General features: G+C 44.3%; 1 protein-coding gene across 2 annotated transcripts in view; it reads left to right on the forward strand.

Moving 5' to 3' along the window:
• acap2a (ArfGAP with coiled-coil, ankyrin repeat and PH domains 2a) overlaps nt 1-13,886 on the forward strand; it is a 64,215-nt gene extending 50,329 nt beyond the window's left edge. For both annotated transcript variants that reach the window (XM_061241512.1, XM_061241513.1), the window contains 12 exons: nt 104-204; nt 662-767; nt 871-1,079; nt 2,226-2,295; nt 2,604-2,698; nt 2,792-2,985; nt 3,798-3,890; nt 6,436-6,653; nt 8,303-8,412; nt 9,045-9,155; nt 10,270-10,331; nt 13,734-13,886. In XM_061241512.1, the coding sequence (XP_061097496.1) occupies nt 104-204; nt 662-767; nt 871-1,079; nt 2,226-2,295; nt 2,604-2,698; nt 2,792-2,985; nt 3,798-3,890; nt 6,436-6,653; nt 8,303-8,412; nt 9,045-9,155; nt 10,270-10,331; nt 13,734-13,837 (1,473 nt within the window). In that variant the 3' untranslated portion in view covers nt 13,838-13,886. The remainder of the gene's footprint in view (nt 1-103; nt 205-661; nt 768-870; nt 1,080-2,225; nt 2,296-2,603; nt 2,699-2,791; nt 2,986-3,797; nt 3,891-6,435; nt 6,654-8,302; nt 8,413-9,044; nt 9,156-10,269; nt 10,332-13,733) is intronic.
• Nucleotides 13,887-14,762: the final 876 nt, after the last annotated feature.

The raw sequence follows: 14,762 nt of genomic DNA on the forward strand, positions 1-14,762 counted from the left end.
CAGTGCAACAGAACAGGTTAGGTGACATGTACAGGTGCCACAGAACAGGTTAGGTGTCATGTACAGGTGTAGGCACTGACGTGGCTGTGCTACCGTCTCCCAGGACATCCCTACGGTGGTGGTGGAGGATCTGCGGTTGTGTACGGTGAAGCAATGTGAGGACATTGAGCGACGCTTCTGCTTCGAAGTGGTGTCCCCGACCAAGTGAGTATCCTGCTGCTCCTCTGTCTTCACTAAGCCCTAACCCTAACCACCTGAGTACCCAATCTCTGCTACGCCCTCACTGAGCCCTAACCCTAACCACCCGAGTACCCGATCTCTGCTACACCCTCACTGAACCCTAACCCTAACCACCCGAGTACCCAATCTCTGCTATACCCTCACTGAACCCGAACCCTAACCACCCGAGTACCCAATCTCTGCTACACCCTCACTGAGCCCTAGCCCTAACCCAAACCCTAACCAGCCGAGTACCCAATCTCTGCTACACCCTCACTGAGTCTTAACCCAAACCACCTGAGTACCCAATCTCTGCTACACCCTCACTGAGACCATCTCTGTCACTGAGCCCTAACTGCACGACGCAAGTATTCCGCTGCTGCCTTTTATTTTGCCAGCCGGGCTCAGACAGCAGGCTGACGGTGGTGTCCTCTCCCCCTAGGAGCTGCATGATGCAGGCCGACTCGGAGAAGCTACGACTGGCCTGGATCAAGGCTGTCCAGAGCAGCATCGCCACGGCCTTCAGAGAGAAGGGCGAGGACGCCGAGGTCAGTGGGCCCGCCTCGTCGAGAGCTCAGCCAGCTGGGTCTCGCGTACGTGCTGCTGATTGGCTGAAAGAGCTCTGACGGCCGACACTGGGCTTTCTTACAGAAGCTGGACAGGAAGTCGTCGACGTCCACAGGCAGCCTGGACTCAGGAGGCGAAGTCAAGGAGAAGTCTCTGAAAGGGGACGGCGCTCTGCAGCGGGTGCTGGCCATCCCGGGGAACGGCAGCTGCTGCGACTGTGGTCAGGCCGAACCCCGCTGGGCCAGCATCAACCTGGGCATCACCCTGTGCATTGAGTGCTCCGGCATACACAGGTACCATCGCTGCCTGGCTTTCAATCCAGTCACTGCGTGCTTTTGTTGCAATTCGCCCCTTGCCGAGTAGCAACATAAATTAGGCACAAACAAAAGTAATTGTAGTGGGAAAATTATTTATTTTTTTTATTTTAAAGAAAAACATTTTTTATTAAAGAAAAGTCAAATGAGCAACGCAGACCACTGTCTCAAACAGAGTGAGCTTAAGCTGCTTCAGGTTATCACTGGGCTCTTTATATATGGCCCAGGAAGGCATAGAGCATAACAGTTTTTACCTAAAATGCTTCCCTTAACCAACACATGAGCTTTGGAGCTGCTGAAGTGAGTTATCATGTATTGGACCACGAAAGTGCAAGTCCATTAGTGATAGGTTGGAATGAAACCTGCATACTCTAAGCCCATCAGGACGGCCTGTAGCGTCGTGGTTAAGGTAAATGACAGGGACACGCAAGGTCAGTGGTTCTAATCCCGGTGTAGCCACAATAAGATCCGCACAGCCGTTGGGTCCTTGAGCAAGGCCCTTAACCCTGAATCGCTCCAGGGGAGGATTGTCTCCTGCTTAGTCTAATCAACTGTATGTCGCTCTGGATAAGAGCGTCTGCCAAATGCCAATAATGTAATGTAATCATGGCAGATGATTGGGCACCCTTGCTTTAGACCACGCAGTTCTTGGAATATCTCATCCTATAGGATTCCAATTGTCCGCTGATTTCTTTTACCTGAAACCAAACGACTGCCTTCCCCCATTTTTTTATTTCAGTTGTTTGTTTGGAGTTAATCACCAGTACATCATAACAGCTCACCCAAGACCCAGTTCCACATCACACCCAGGAGCCTGCTCCACATCACACCCAGGAGCCTTGAATCAAAGCCCACTACAATTACTAAATGTGTAGCTGGTGCACTTCTGGTATTAGAGTATAAGAAATTAGAATTTAAGGGGTACTTTTTTTTTTTAATTGGTCTGCAGAATCACACTGTTTATATATACAATTTTCTTTTACTTTGCGGTAGAGTGCTTCTTAAACAGGACTCTCAACCATCCCTGACTGCCATCAGTGTTCAAATGTGGCTCATTGATTGGTGCTGAAGCTTCTCTAAATGAGGGTTCTACCCCTCTCTCCATCATCTCTCTCTGCTCTGCAGGAGCCTGGGCGTCCATTTCTCCAAGGTGCGATCTCTGACGTTGGACTCCTGGGAGCCAGAGCTGCTGAAGGTGAGTGATCTTCACTGTCCTTTCAGCCCATTCCTCAGAGGCTACAGCTACCACTATGAACCTTTTACACAACGTTTGAGCAAAATTGGAGTGGTCATCTCCCACACCTCTGGTTGGTTTTTCACGGAATTACCCAGTATGAATATTTGCATGAATATTCTTGCAGTATATGGGCTTTATACAAAACAATTTTCTTGAGAGCTAGCTTGAGAGCTAGGTGGCCACTGCTTAATTTTGTAGTTCTCGTAGACAGAAAATCCATCTAGCTGCTGCGCTGAGACTGATTGTACCTCTGCTGCTGTTTTCAGCTGATGTGTGAACTGGGGAATGGAGTGATAAACCAAATCTATGAAGCCCAGAGAGAAGAACTGTGTTTCAAAAAGCCTCAACCTGGAGATCCCAGGTACAGCATGGTCTTACGGGTCACAAACCAATGCAGCCCTGCACAGAGGTTCCTTAAGAGAAATTCCCCTTCTCCTCTCCTTCTGCTGCTCAGGCAGGAGATTGAGGCCTACATCAGAGCCAAATACGTCGACAAGCGGTTTGTCAGGAAGCAGTCGGCTGAAGAGCAGAGGTCAAAGGTCATTGCCCTGAGCAAAAAGGAGAAGAGGTTGAGCAGCAGCACAGAGCACCTTCCCCCGCGGCCACCCCCACCCACTCCAAGACTGCGGCCCGCCTCGTCCGCATCAGGTGAGACCCCCCCACCCTGTTCTCGCATTTGCGGCCGCTGTTGGGGTGATACTTTCCCTACCTGGGGATGTGCTGCACCTTGAATCCTGATCTCCTCACTCGTGTTAGCATTGTGCATCACCAAGTAAGTGAAGTCCCAGTCATGTCACTGGAATCTCCACGCTGGGTCTTGCGTTCTGCTCTGCTATCGAGGCGCCTGTTCACTAACACCTCGCTCCTCTTGTCCTGTCCTGTTGCCCTCCTATTTCCCTGTCTGTCTCTGGCCTGCTCTTCACTAACCCTGCTTTTCTGCTTCTAAACCCTGACTTCCCCCCAATCCCCCAACTTCTGACCCCTGACCCCTGACCTGGCATAGCTGCAGCCGGTGGCGAGGAAGCCCGGCGAGACTCTCTCTTCTGTCCTGATGAGCTAGACTCGCTCTTCTCCTACTTTGACACCTCTTCAAAGCTGCGGAGTAGTAAGTACTGGAGTGTCACAGCCTTCTTCGTCCCTCCCTTTCGCGTCCCCCTCCTCATCATTGGTGCTGTCAGCTGTCCGTTGTTCGTGGTTTGTTTGTTCCCTCACCCTGTCCACCAATCGGCAAAATGGACCTGTGACCCCCATGTCCATGTGCGAGCCTCCTCTCATCGTGCTTGTGTTTTTGTGCGCTCATGAAGGTTGCATGAAGGACTTAATGAAGCCTGTGATTGACCTGAACCAATCATTTACATTTCTTTCCAGTTCGATCCCGATTGGTTCTGCTGAGATTCTGAACGTTGAAGGTGGATGCATAGAGTGACCACCAGTAAGCATTGTCATCTCTTGTCTTGTAGTTCGGAGTGCGGATAGTGGCATCCAGAACAGCGCGGATGGGAGCCGGGAGATGCTGGCCTCCACGCCTTCCAACAACAGTCTGAGTGAAGCAGGTGAGTGGCCATAACACCTGTGCAGTGGGGCTGATTGGTTGAGTAACTAATGAAGGGAACTGACTTATAGGGCTCTGTTTTAATGATCTTGGCACATGGTCTAAAGCACAACACACAGGTGCATTTAGGGTGTGGGCAGATCCAATTTTGCTCCTTTAACGGCGGATAGTTTGAGCGAAAAGCATTGGTTTCTACATGCACAGGGACCTGATTTCATAAAGATTTTGTTCCAGAACTACTTTCTTGTAGTGCAAAACAAGACAACACGTAAAATGTACCAATGAAATCCAAAGTGCAATACTTTTCAAAAGTATTACAACAAATTCATAACAAATTCAGCTTGCTTCTCCCTTCCCATGCTCCTGCTATTATATACATTGTCTTCCTGTTCTTGTGTAAATATGTCTGAGGCATCATCTCCATGGAGTTAAAAGCTAGACCTATAATTTCTACTACAACATCAATTATTCATCCCCACCTACAGTCTTTATCATCTTCATCGAACGACTGCAATGAATTGGTTGGATTATATGTGTGAAATTAGTTTTCGATAGCTTGATAGTAATTCAATCAGTCATTCAGTTCCTGAATAGCATGTAGGATGTGAGTGGCACATTCACACCTGGGTACCAGTATGTGCTTCCTATAGGCTGGCGGGGATTTTTGTGATGTTAATGAAAATAGTTGCAACTATTTTAATCCCAAATATTTGGTAAAAGTGGTGCAAAGTAGTATTGCATTTACAGCATTGGAGTCATTTTAAAATCCAATCACATTGGCTCTGGCCTTTCTAGTGTTAAGGCCCCCTGCGTTTGCACCTTGGATGACCGATTTAGCAAGACTTTGAAAAGACAGATTTGTTTACTGAGTGACCTCAGAAACCATTTAGAAAGCTGCCTTGGTATACTCCTGCCAACAGTCCTAGCTAACATAGTACATCTCTATTAACAACTGTAACGGATACCACTCTGGTTACAAAAGGCGTGCCCCAGGGATCTGTCCTTGGTCAGTTCCTGTTTACACTGTGCATGCTTCCCCAGATTAGCTGTTGTCATGGCTTCATGTTTCCTTGCTACGTACGTGGATGATACAGAGTTTCGCTTGATCACCAAAGTTATCTTGACATCATTTCTTTCACTCTCACAAACTACTTAGATGACATTAAAAACTAGATGCAGCACAATCTTCTTAAATCAAACTGCAATTATGAATTGCAGGGATTGGAAAGCAGCTTGTTTGTGAAAAATGCTGATTTCCATCTCAACATACTGTAGATACCTTTATCTAGCCCAGTATCCATGTTCACATAACTAACCATAATTTTGACCTGCAGTCAATCTCAAGAATATTACTGACTGCTTTTTTTCTACCGATGCAACATTGCTTGATTAACTGTTCCTGACCTTTTCAGATGCAGAAACTCATGTGTTGTCAACTGTAAAGGTGCTCTTTTGGCCGTCACTTGCAAAGTCTTAAGGCAGTTATCATGTGTCCAGAACTCAGCAAAGCGAGTCGTTACCATTCATGATCCTGTGATCACATCACCCCTGTGTTGTTCAGGTTACACTTGTTCTCGATCAGGTTTAGGATAGAGTGCAAAATCTTATGCCCAACATATTTTGGCTCCATTCTGAGTAACGGATCTGATCAAACCCCACGCAACCTCTGCAGCCTTAGATCAGCAGCTGATTATAGTCTCTTGAATCATCCCAGAATGAAACCATATTCATGAGAAGACATTTTCAGCTCAACCGATCCATGTTTGGGGAATACCGTCCCCTGACCGATCAGGGAGGCAGATGCTGTGGCTACTTTTAAATTCAAAATGCTCTCACTAAAATAACTTTCCATGTATGGTATTTCTAGCTGTTTTTTTGGGGGGGGGTTTTCTTCCAAATTTTCATATTTATTTATTTATTTTAATATTTCTGCTGTGTTGATGTAATCTTGAGTTTATTTTTTACATTTGTTCTGTAGAATGTTTTGAGTACTATGAGTGTTATGAACAAGTTGTGTCATTTTTTATTATTATTATTAATTTCTGCTTGTCTGTTTGATATATTGATTGAGCCATTGGATGATTTTTTCACTTGATGGATCCATTGCTTGATTGGCAGGCTGATCAATTGTTGGGCCTTGTAATTGCTTGATTTGCAGACTGATGTTTTAAATGAAACAGCCAGGGTATTACTTGATTGATTGATGGATTATTCATGGTGTGACAGGTCTGTATTCAGTCAACAGTTATCCTTACCTGTGACTGACAAGTAAATGCAAGCGTTCTCTTTTCTTTTTGAGCTCAATTTCACAAAACAGTTTTAGTGTTGGCTGAAATCACCAAACTGTGTTTGCGAGGAAAACAAAGAATTTGCTTTAAATGGTTAGTCGAGGCTAAAGAAAAATGATTATTAAATCTCAGCTGCTGAGACATTGATTGAACGAGCCATTGTTTGGATGGATTGTTTGATAGATTTGATCCTTAAATGATCTTGTGATTGATTGATTGATTGACTGATATTGATAGATTTTATGGGCTTTGTTTTAGAGCTCCCGGAGCCCCCTATCCCCCCTTTTCCTTTGCCACGGAGCGACTCTTCTGTGTTTCTGGAGCCCGGCGAGTGCTCACCAGGTCTGCAGCTCTATTGGGCGTCCTACGCCCGCAGCCTGCCCGACATGGCGGAGGCGTTCGCCCATGGCGCCGACGTCAACTGGGTCAACGTCGACGACCAGAACCGGACCCCCCTTGTCCAGGCAGTGCAGGGGGTGGGTATTCACTCTGCCCCAACAGGCAGCAAAGGGGTTTGATATTTACAGTGCGCGGGGTGGGTACAGTATTAACTCCACCCTTACAGGCACTGAAGAGGTTCCGGTTCAGAACCAACTACTCCATGTAAAGGCGAGTGAGAGGTTCTGTTCGATACCAGCTTCACCTGATACAGTCCGCAAGCAGCTGTTGTTGGAGTTGAAGCAATAGCGTGAACTGAGAACTGAGATACACCATGACCCCTGACCCCTGTGCCATGAGAAACATGATAAATGTATTGTATCCTGTTGCAGAGGTACTTTAGAGGCCTATAAATCCAGAGCAGTTATGCTGTAACTAGTCACATGCAAATGGCCTGGGTTGTAGGATGTCTGCTATTAAGTTGCAGCATTTTCTCATAAACTACTTGCAATAACCCCTTTAACCAAATAAGTCTGGGCCAGTGAGGGTTTTTTTTGCATTCCTTTTTTCAGGGTGCAATTTTCAATCACTATGGTAACAGGATATACCGTTGAAAGCATTAAAACTCACGGTTCTCTTTGTATAACCTGTGGTAAGATGCCATTATCATGCCAATCCACATACTATGAGAAATAAGGTATTGTCAGTGTCCTTTTCACGACAAGGGTCCAGCGGACCAAATGCATAATAGACCCCATTTTATATCGGTGAGCCTTGAAATACATTCTCTGAATATTTCATGATTATTTAGTATGCTTATAAATAAGGAGCCAGCCTGCTTTTGAATAATAAATAGCCAGTGAAATTATGGAATGTGTTTGACTTTGATGCGGGTTGGGTATTTGACAAAAACTTAAATCGATGGACCTCATATATATGAGTATGCAAGATGATATTATTGTGATTATTGTACTTATATTTTATGATTGTCTCAACCTGTTGCTGTCTGAGGATAGTGGCAAGGATTGGGAGATTAAGACAGAGAGGTAGGGGGAGAGAGACAGGCGGGGGTGGGACGACTTTTTTTCAGGATAAAATGTGTTTTATAGTTTAGTAAGCAAAATGTAGTATTTTACACCTCAGAAGACCCATAATATCATTCAGTTTTCATGTGTCCCTTTGGAGTCTGAACCTGACTAGACATGAATGAATAAACAATGGAGAATGCTCATTTTTGGTGATGTTATCCTCAAATTTGAAAGGAGATTTGTCCAGTGTTGTGATTTGGCTCTATTGTGTTACTAAGCACACCAGCCACAGTAACAACAATCTGTATCCATCAAAAACAGAAAATCTTTTCAGTTAGAAAAACATGCTTCCACTTTCACTGTGTTTGAGCTTCTGTAATGTTATTTTAGTTATATTTGGAGTAATTCTGACTCTTGGGAAAACAAAGGGTTACCTTTCAGAAGAGACCAGGATTATGCCTGTAGCTCAAGAATAGAAACCATTTTATTTTGGGTATTCAAGCTTGTGTCAAGAAAAGGGGCGATACTTAAGGGGTTAACATAATACCCCAGAGAAATATCTTTGTCAGTTTGGTTATAAGAATAAATAACTTTTGTGGGCTGTACAGTATTCAGCTTAACCAGTGTTTAATTTGTGTCCGATTACTCAACTTGACTCAACAGTGCTGTGTGTGTGTGTGTGTGTGTGTTTGTGTGCATGCTTGGGTCAATGTTTACAGGGCTCCTTAGTTACGTGTGAGTTCCTGCTCCAGAATGGTGCCAATGTAAACCAGCAGGATATCCGGGGAAGGGGCCCCCTGCACCACGCCACCATCTTGGGCCACACTGGGTAACTCACCCCAACCTTCCCACCCCATGCCCCTCAGTAATACAGGAGACGTTTTATCACACACTGCACAACACACACAAACTATCCCGCATCTTTGGCATGAAGCTGTGTGGCCTGGAGATAACGTCTTCTCTGAATGACACTTACTTAACATTAGGGCGGCCTGTAGCATAGTGGTTAAGGTGAATGACTGGGACACGCAAGGTTGGTGGTTTTAATCCCGGTGTAGCCACAATAAGATCCGCACAGCCGTTGGGCCCTTGAGCAAGGCCCTTAACCCTGCATTGCTCCAGGGGAGGATTGTCTCCTGCTTAGTCTAATCAACTGTACGTCGCTCTGGATAAGAGCGTCTGCCAAACGGCATTAATGTAATGTAATTTACAGCAGCGCTACTGAACTCCACGTCCTGCGGGCCGCAGTGTCTACAGGCATTGCTTCAACCGATTTACACCACCTGATTTCAGTAATTAGCTTATTATGTGAACCAAGCAGGTTAAATAATTAGTGAAATCAGGTGGTGTTGCGCACGGTATGAGCGAACGAAACTGAGGAAGCTCAATTTCGCCCGGTTGAGAGATGTGTTGCTGCTTGGCTGCTTATTTTTGGCTTATCTAATGTTCTCTACCTTCCAGGCAGGTGTGTCTGTTCCTGAAGAGGGGAGCCAGTCAGAATGCAGTGGACATCGACAGCAAAAGCCCACTGTCTATCGCCGTCAATGCTGCCAATGCCGACATTGTAACGCTGTAGGTAAACCTTTATGGTTTTTGTGATTATGTTTTTTCAAATTTTATAAAACATGGGATCCTCCCATTTTTCTCCCAGGCTAGAGCTCGTCCTGTTTAATGTTGTGCAGTTAATTTATGTGTGTGAAAAATGTGAAGGAATTAATTAGAAAAAACTCTCAAGCAGATCGGCAAATAACGTCCCACATACTCTTCTTTGTGGCATGGTTATCCTAAAAGTATAATAAATAATATGTTGTGTATAAATATGTCCTTGGACTGAACTGTAAGGCCCATATTTTATGACTAAGAAAGTTGTGTTGTTTTAATCAAATTGGATTATGTGTTCTGGCTCATAGCTTTGTTATTATTATAAGTTATTATATAAGGAAATAATTAGACCTCATGTGTTGCCGAGCTGAGTTCCGGGAGTTACAAGTTTGAACCCTTTACTTAACTCCAAACCACAGAGACTGCTTTATTTAAACTCCTGATAGTTTTATAAGGTTTATGCTATTTGCTATCCTCGGTTTGTAAGCCTCTGAGCAACCAGTTGAACCACATGAATTCCTGAAACTCTACATCACTTGACCTCAGTGTCTTTTTCTTTTGTTTTGCTCCTGTTTCAGAGCGGTCCTGTTTAGATCATATTTCTGTTTACAGTGCATTTAATGAGCTGTATATTTTCTTCCCCTTATTAACTTCTAATTTAACATACCTTCAATGTGGAATTTGTGTGTTATTAAAATGTGTCGTAACTGATACAGTATTCATACAATTGTAATGTTTAATGTAACTGGTGTGAAGTGCATTTTTTAATTTCTTTTTAATCTGTTGTTTTGGATTCATATACTTTTCTACACTTTACTGAGTGTCTCTGGTGTATTGGAACCTCCAAATTACTCTCAATTAGTGTTCAACCCTGCATTCTGGTCCTCCTGGTTGGCTTAGTTGCACCAGGTAAGATCTGTCGAGCACAGAAAAGTATCCAGAATGATTACTTATTTGTCTCAGGTCTATGCTCAGCCCCTTTTCTGACTACCCTGAGAATTCCCCGCCACATTTTATGAACTAATGGGGGGGTAAAGGCCGACGGTACATCCTCTAACGTGTTCCTCTTTCCCTCCCCTGGCAGGTTGCGTCTGGCCAAGATGAACGAGGAGATGCGGGAGGCGGAGGGTCCCTACGGACAGACAGGTCAATACTCCACCCTCAGCCACACCGAGATGCAGTACAGGAAGTGCATACAGGAGTTCATCAGCCTGCAGCTGGAAGAGCCGTAGCCTCGGAGTGCTGAGGCCAGGCCGATCCTGCCCCGCGCCTGCAGTAGCCTCTCCTTTCTATAGACAGGAGATGGGGATGGGAACGCCGCTACCAGCGCATAGCAGTTTGAGCCATGTCAGGTGCTGCTGGGAGCCGGCTAGCGCGCTAGGCGAAGACTGCCAAAAAGCTATGCATTTAGGGTGCTGCATTCGTCCCTTCACAACATCAGCCGAGGCTGTGCGGGATGCTGTACTTACTATGTCGGACGCGTCCTATTGTCGTTCTGACCAATCGGACGCACGCGTGACCCAAGCCATATGTCCAGCTACTGTACCGTTGCATTGTGGGAGTAACCAAATACCTTTACCGAGATATGCACAGTGGCGCACATGTGCCGTGTTGCAGCTCACACACCCTCACACACTCACACTCGCCCACACATACAACTTCTCCCCATGTATTATGCATTTGTATAGTTCCTGCATATTGGTTCATGTCATCCGATATATTAAGTTCGGCTCATTTTAACATTTCTTTTTCACAGTTTGTTTGAAACTACAAAATTTAATTTGAACACTCTTTATGAACATTGCATTACTTTACAACAGCCTGTATTTTATGGTTGCATTCTTCCCTAAGGGAAAGCTGAGACAGTATTTGGGAAGAGGCCTTGAAAAGACCAGTGATATATTTAACACTTCTTTCATGGTCCCAACACTTTTTCCACAAGGCAAAGAGCTACAACCATTTTAAGGTTGTTCAAGTTGCTTTTCCCAAGGTAGGGTCTAGCTAGCTAATACCTTATTGAGCACTACATAAGCATAAACATCAGCTGAATAGGGTGCTTATCAATGTCTATGTCATAAGTGAGTTTTCCATGTTAACACAGTTCTTACAATTCCAAGGTTTTTGTAGTTCTCCTTCATGGAGAGTGTAATGGGTCTTCATGCTAGCACGCAGTGTGCCACTTAATTTTTTCCAATGACCTTTTCCAGTTTTTGCATTTCTTGACTGGGACTAACGTATGTTCACTGCCTGGACTAATGTTAGTTTACTGCCAGGACTAACATTGGTTTATTGCTCGGACTAATTCTGGTTCACTGCTGGGATTAAAGTTGGTTTACTGCCGGGAGTGAACGTTTGTTCACTGTTGTGGGTAACATTTTCTCACTTCTGGGGTTAAGCAGCTCATTCAGCAGATGGTTCCAGTTGGTCATGGATGCAGAGTTGTTGATTGGCCCCAAAGATGAAGCTTATGGCTCTGCTTTGCAGGCAAGCTGTGGTAGAGTTGTTGATCCATCACAGTTCAAAAATAGTATGCTAGTTAGGCCACGGCACAAGCACAAGCACAAGCAAAAAAGACATCCTTCGGGTCCTGGACTGCAATTTCTAGTCTCTAAATTGCACAAAAAATAACAGTGCTTCCAGTCTTCCTTTAAGTCATATTTTGCTTGTTGTACGACTGTTTCGCCATTTAATGTCCTACTGTTTTTATGTGATTATCTAATCTTTGATACGTGTGCATAGCAACTTCCTGTTCCTTCTGTAGCAATAGCAGCAGTTAGAAAACGTTGAAGCATTTCTTGGGGACAACAGGGGATCGAAACTATTGAAAGGGATCGGACCCACTCCTCAGATCTGTGATGGCGACCAGTCTCATGCAATAATTGTTATGGCCACAAGGGGGAGCAGCAGTCAGGCATCACTTGTACACATGTAGATCATGCCGGTAATGCACACGCTCAGGACAGAGGTACATATAACAGGGATTACAGGAGACACTTTGGCTTAGTGGGGAAGGAAACTTGTTTATTTGCGTGTGTCTGTTACATGTTACAGTCCTGCTGTTCAGAATAGGAGTGCTCAAGCAAAAATATGTTTTTGGGGTAGAAGACGTGATCCAGTTCAGTTGTCCTTAGTCATACAAATGGAGTATGAAAGTTTTTTGAGTGCAGCAATTTTGCTTGTCTCAGTCATAACCAACACTACTTGATCTGACATGATTGAATATACTGTAATCCTGTACAGGGCTGCAAAGCCTTATTTTGATGCAAGGACAGCTTTTCAAGATGTTTTACTTAAAATGCAATCAAATGAGGCTATCCAAAATGGCTGCCATCACGATTGCCAGGTGCAGCGTAATGAGAGACTCACAGATGTAGCCATAACGACTCTGAGCAGTGTTGATGATTCCACCTTGTTTTCTGGTTACACTTTTTCTCCTGTCAGCTGTGCTCCTGTACTTCAACACTGTTTTTTCCCAGCCTGTCTCTGTCTCTCTCTCTGGAGTTTGTGCCTTTTCAGTTCTCCAGGGGCCCAACGAAACTGTATTTTTGTACATAAATCCTGCACTTTAAATACAACATGGCTGTTAACAAAGAATGAAAGTTGTGGGTCTCTTCAAATTTGTCATCCACCTCAACACTGGTTGTACACTACATACAACATTGCAGTCAGTCATTCCACACACTGATTGCAGGCATGACACTTAGTGTTCTATCCTGTCAGAGTGTTTGTAGGAAATTTGATTATGACACTATCATAGATTTCTTGAGTTTAAAACGATTTCTTAATCGCTAAATAATGTTCAGATTGTGTGGTAAAGCAAAAAGTCAAAACAGCTTTGTGACTATGCGTATAATTACTGCTGTCTCCACCATGAGTCATTGAAAATGAGGGCAAGTGACCTGAGTTAATTTAATCCTGCTGCTAAAACCAAAAGCAGACGCATTATCTGAAATTGGTTATTGGCTTTTGGGGCAGTTATGTAGTTCAAGGCTCTGCTGTGATAACTGAAGCTGAACTCCACTCTCTCCTCTGACTCTGAACTGCTTAATGCTGCTTTCCACCTCAGCTGCTTGGCGCTTTGACAGGTACTGTATTAATGACTCTTTCTGCTGATCCTTTATCATCTTGATCGGGTCTGTGTGAGTACACCTCTGTGTGTGTGTCTGTGTGTGTGTGTGTGTGAGTGAGAGAGAGAGTGGGAGAGAGAATATGCATGTCCAGAAAGGCATGCGTGCGTGCGTGTGTGAGCGAGAGGGAGAGAGAATATGCATGTCTAGAAAGGCGTGCGTGCGTATGTGAGTGACAGAATTAATTTGCCTGAAGGTGTCTGTTTTGTACATGTGTCTTCTCTCTGTGCATGATTGCTTTTTATTGATTTACACTTCACAGTATATGGCAAGAAAAGACTGAAATAAAAGATTTGGGGGTTTCAGTATCAGTGTCAGCATGCACCAGTGGGGTCTGCTGTAATGGTGTGATGGTCTGCACGTGATGTGAACGTACCAGCGCTCGAGGGCTCTCAGAGCTGTGTCTGATCTGTTGTTGCAGGCGATGAGACCTACCAGGACATTTTCAGAGATTTCTCCCAGATGGCCTCAGATGACCCGGACAAGCTGAACCGGTTCCAGCCGTACGACTCCCCAGGGGAGTGACGGAACGTTTGATTGGCTGGGCAGGTGGCGGACAGGACATGTGAGCAGGGCGTGGAGGGGCGTGGAGGGGCGGGGGGGCGGGGGTGCGTTTACACCAGAACCTCAGTTTCGACCACCACTGTGAGATCTCTCACAAACACTCTTCTGCTTCTGTCGACTTCATCTAATTTAAGGGTCTGCTAGATTCAGTTCATAGGAAATTTGTCTTTGATAAAAAAAATCACATTTCACCTCAAGACTTAACAAGGTTGCCCATGATATCTCTAATACCTTCAAGTACACTGTGCAATTGCATGCTTCTAAATATATGTAGATATGACACCCACATACAGTATACCTTAAAAAATTAAGCATAGTACTGTACACTTGTGATTTATCCAAGGGATGGTTATATTGTAATTAATTTAGCCTGACTTTTGGCTCAACTTTGTTCAATCTCATCACGGTTTGGCTCCCAGTTGTATTTCATGTCTTGAAGTACCAAATTTTGTTTTCCAGTTATTCACTTTTTGGATTGTCACAATGTTTTGTGATAGGATCGAAATGCTGTATAATCATCATATAACGAGTATTCCACATTTTGGTACACATTTGTCAATAGAATTAGCATCAAACCAGAAGTTGAACCCTGCTATTGTAACCTCCTTATTGGTCCATCAGTGTATTAAGAACCGATTTTACTCTGCACTAAAAAGTGGGAAGAAAATGCTTGCATACGCAGTTTGCTTCAATATCATATCATATGTGGATATTGCTGCTCTTTCCAACCAGCTTTAAGCTGCTCTACATTCAACTTAAAAAGCAATATGGATAGGACACAAAACACAAAGTTACACTTTAAATGAGGTATTTTTCATTCTACAGCCAAAATAAATTCTGCACAAACATGTACTGTACAGTAGCTAATTTTTAGGAACTACTTTTA

This window comes from Conger conger, chromosome 5, assembly GCF_963514075.1.
Source record: "Conger conger chromosome 5, fConCon1.1, whole genome shotgun sequence".
NCBI classification, from domain to species: Eukaryota; Metazoa; Chordata; class Actinopteri; order Anguilliformes; family Congridae; genus Conger; species Conger conger.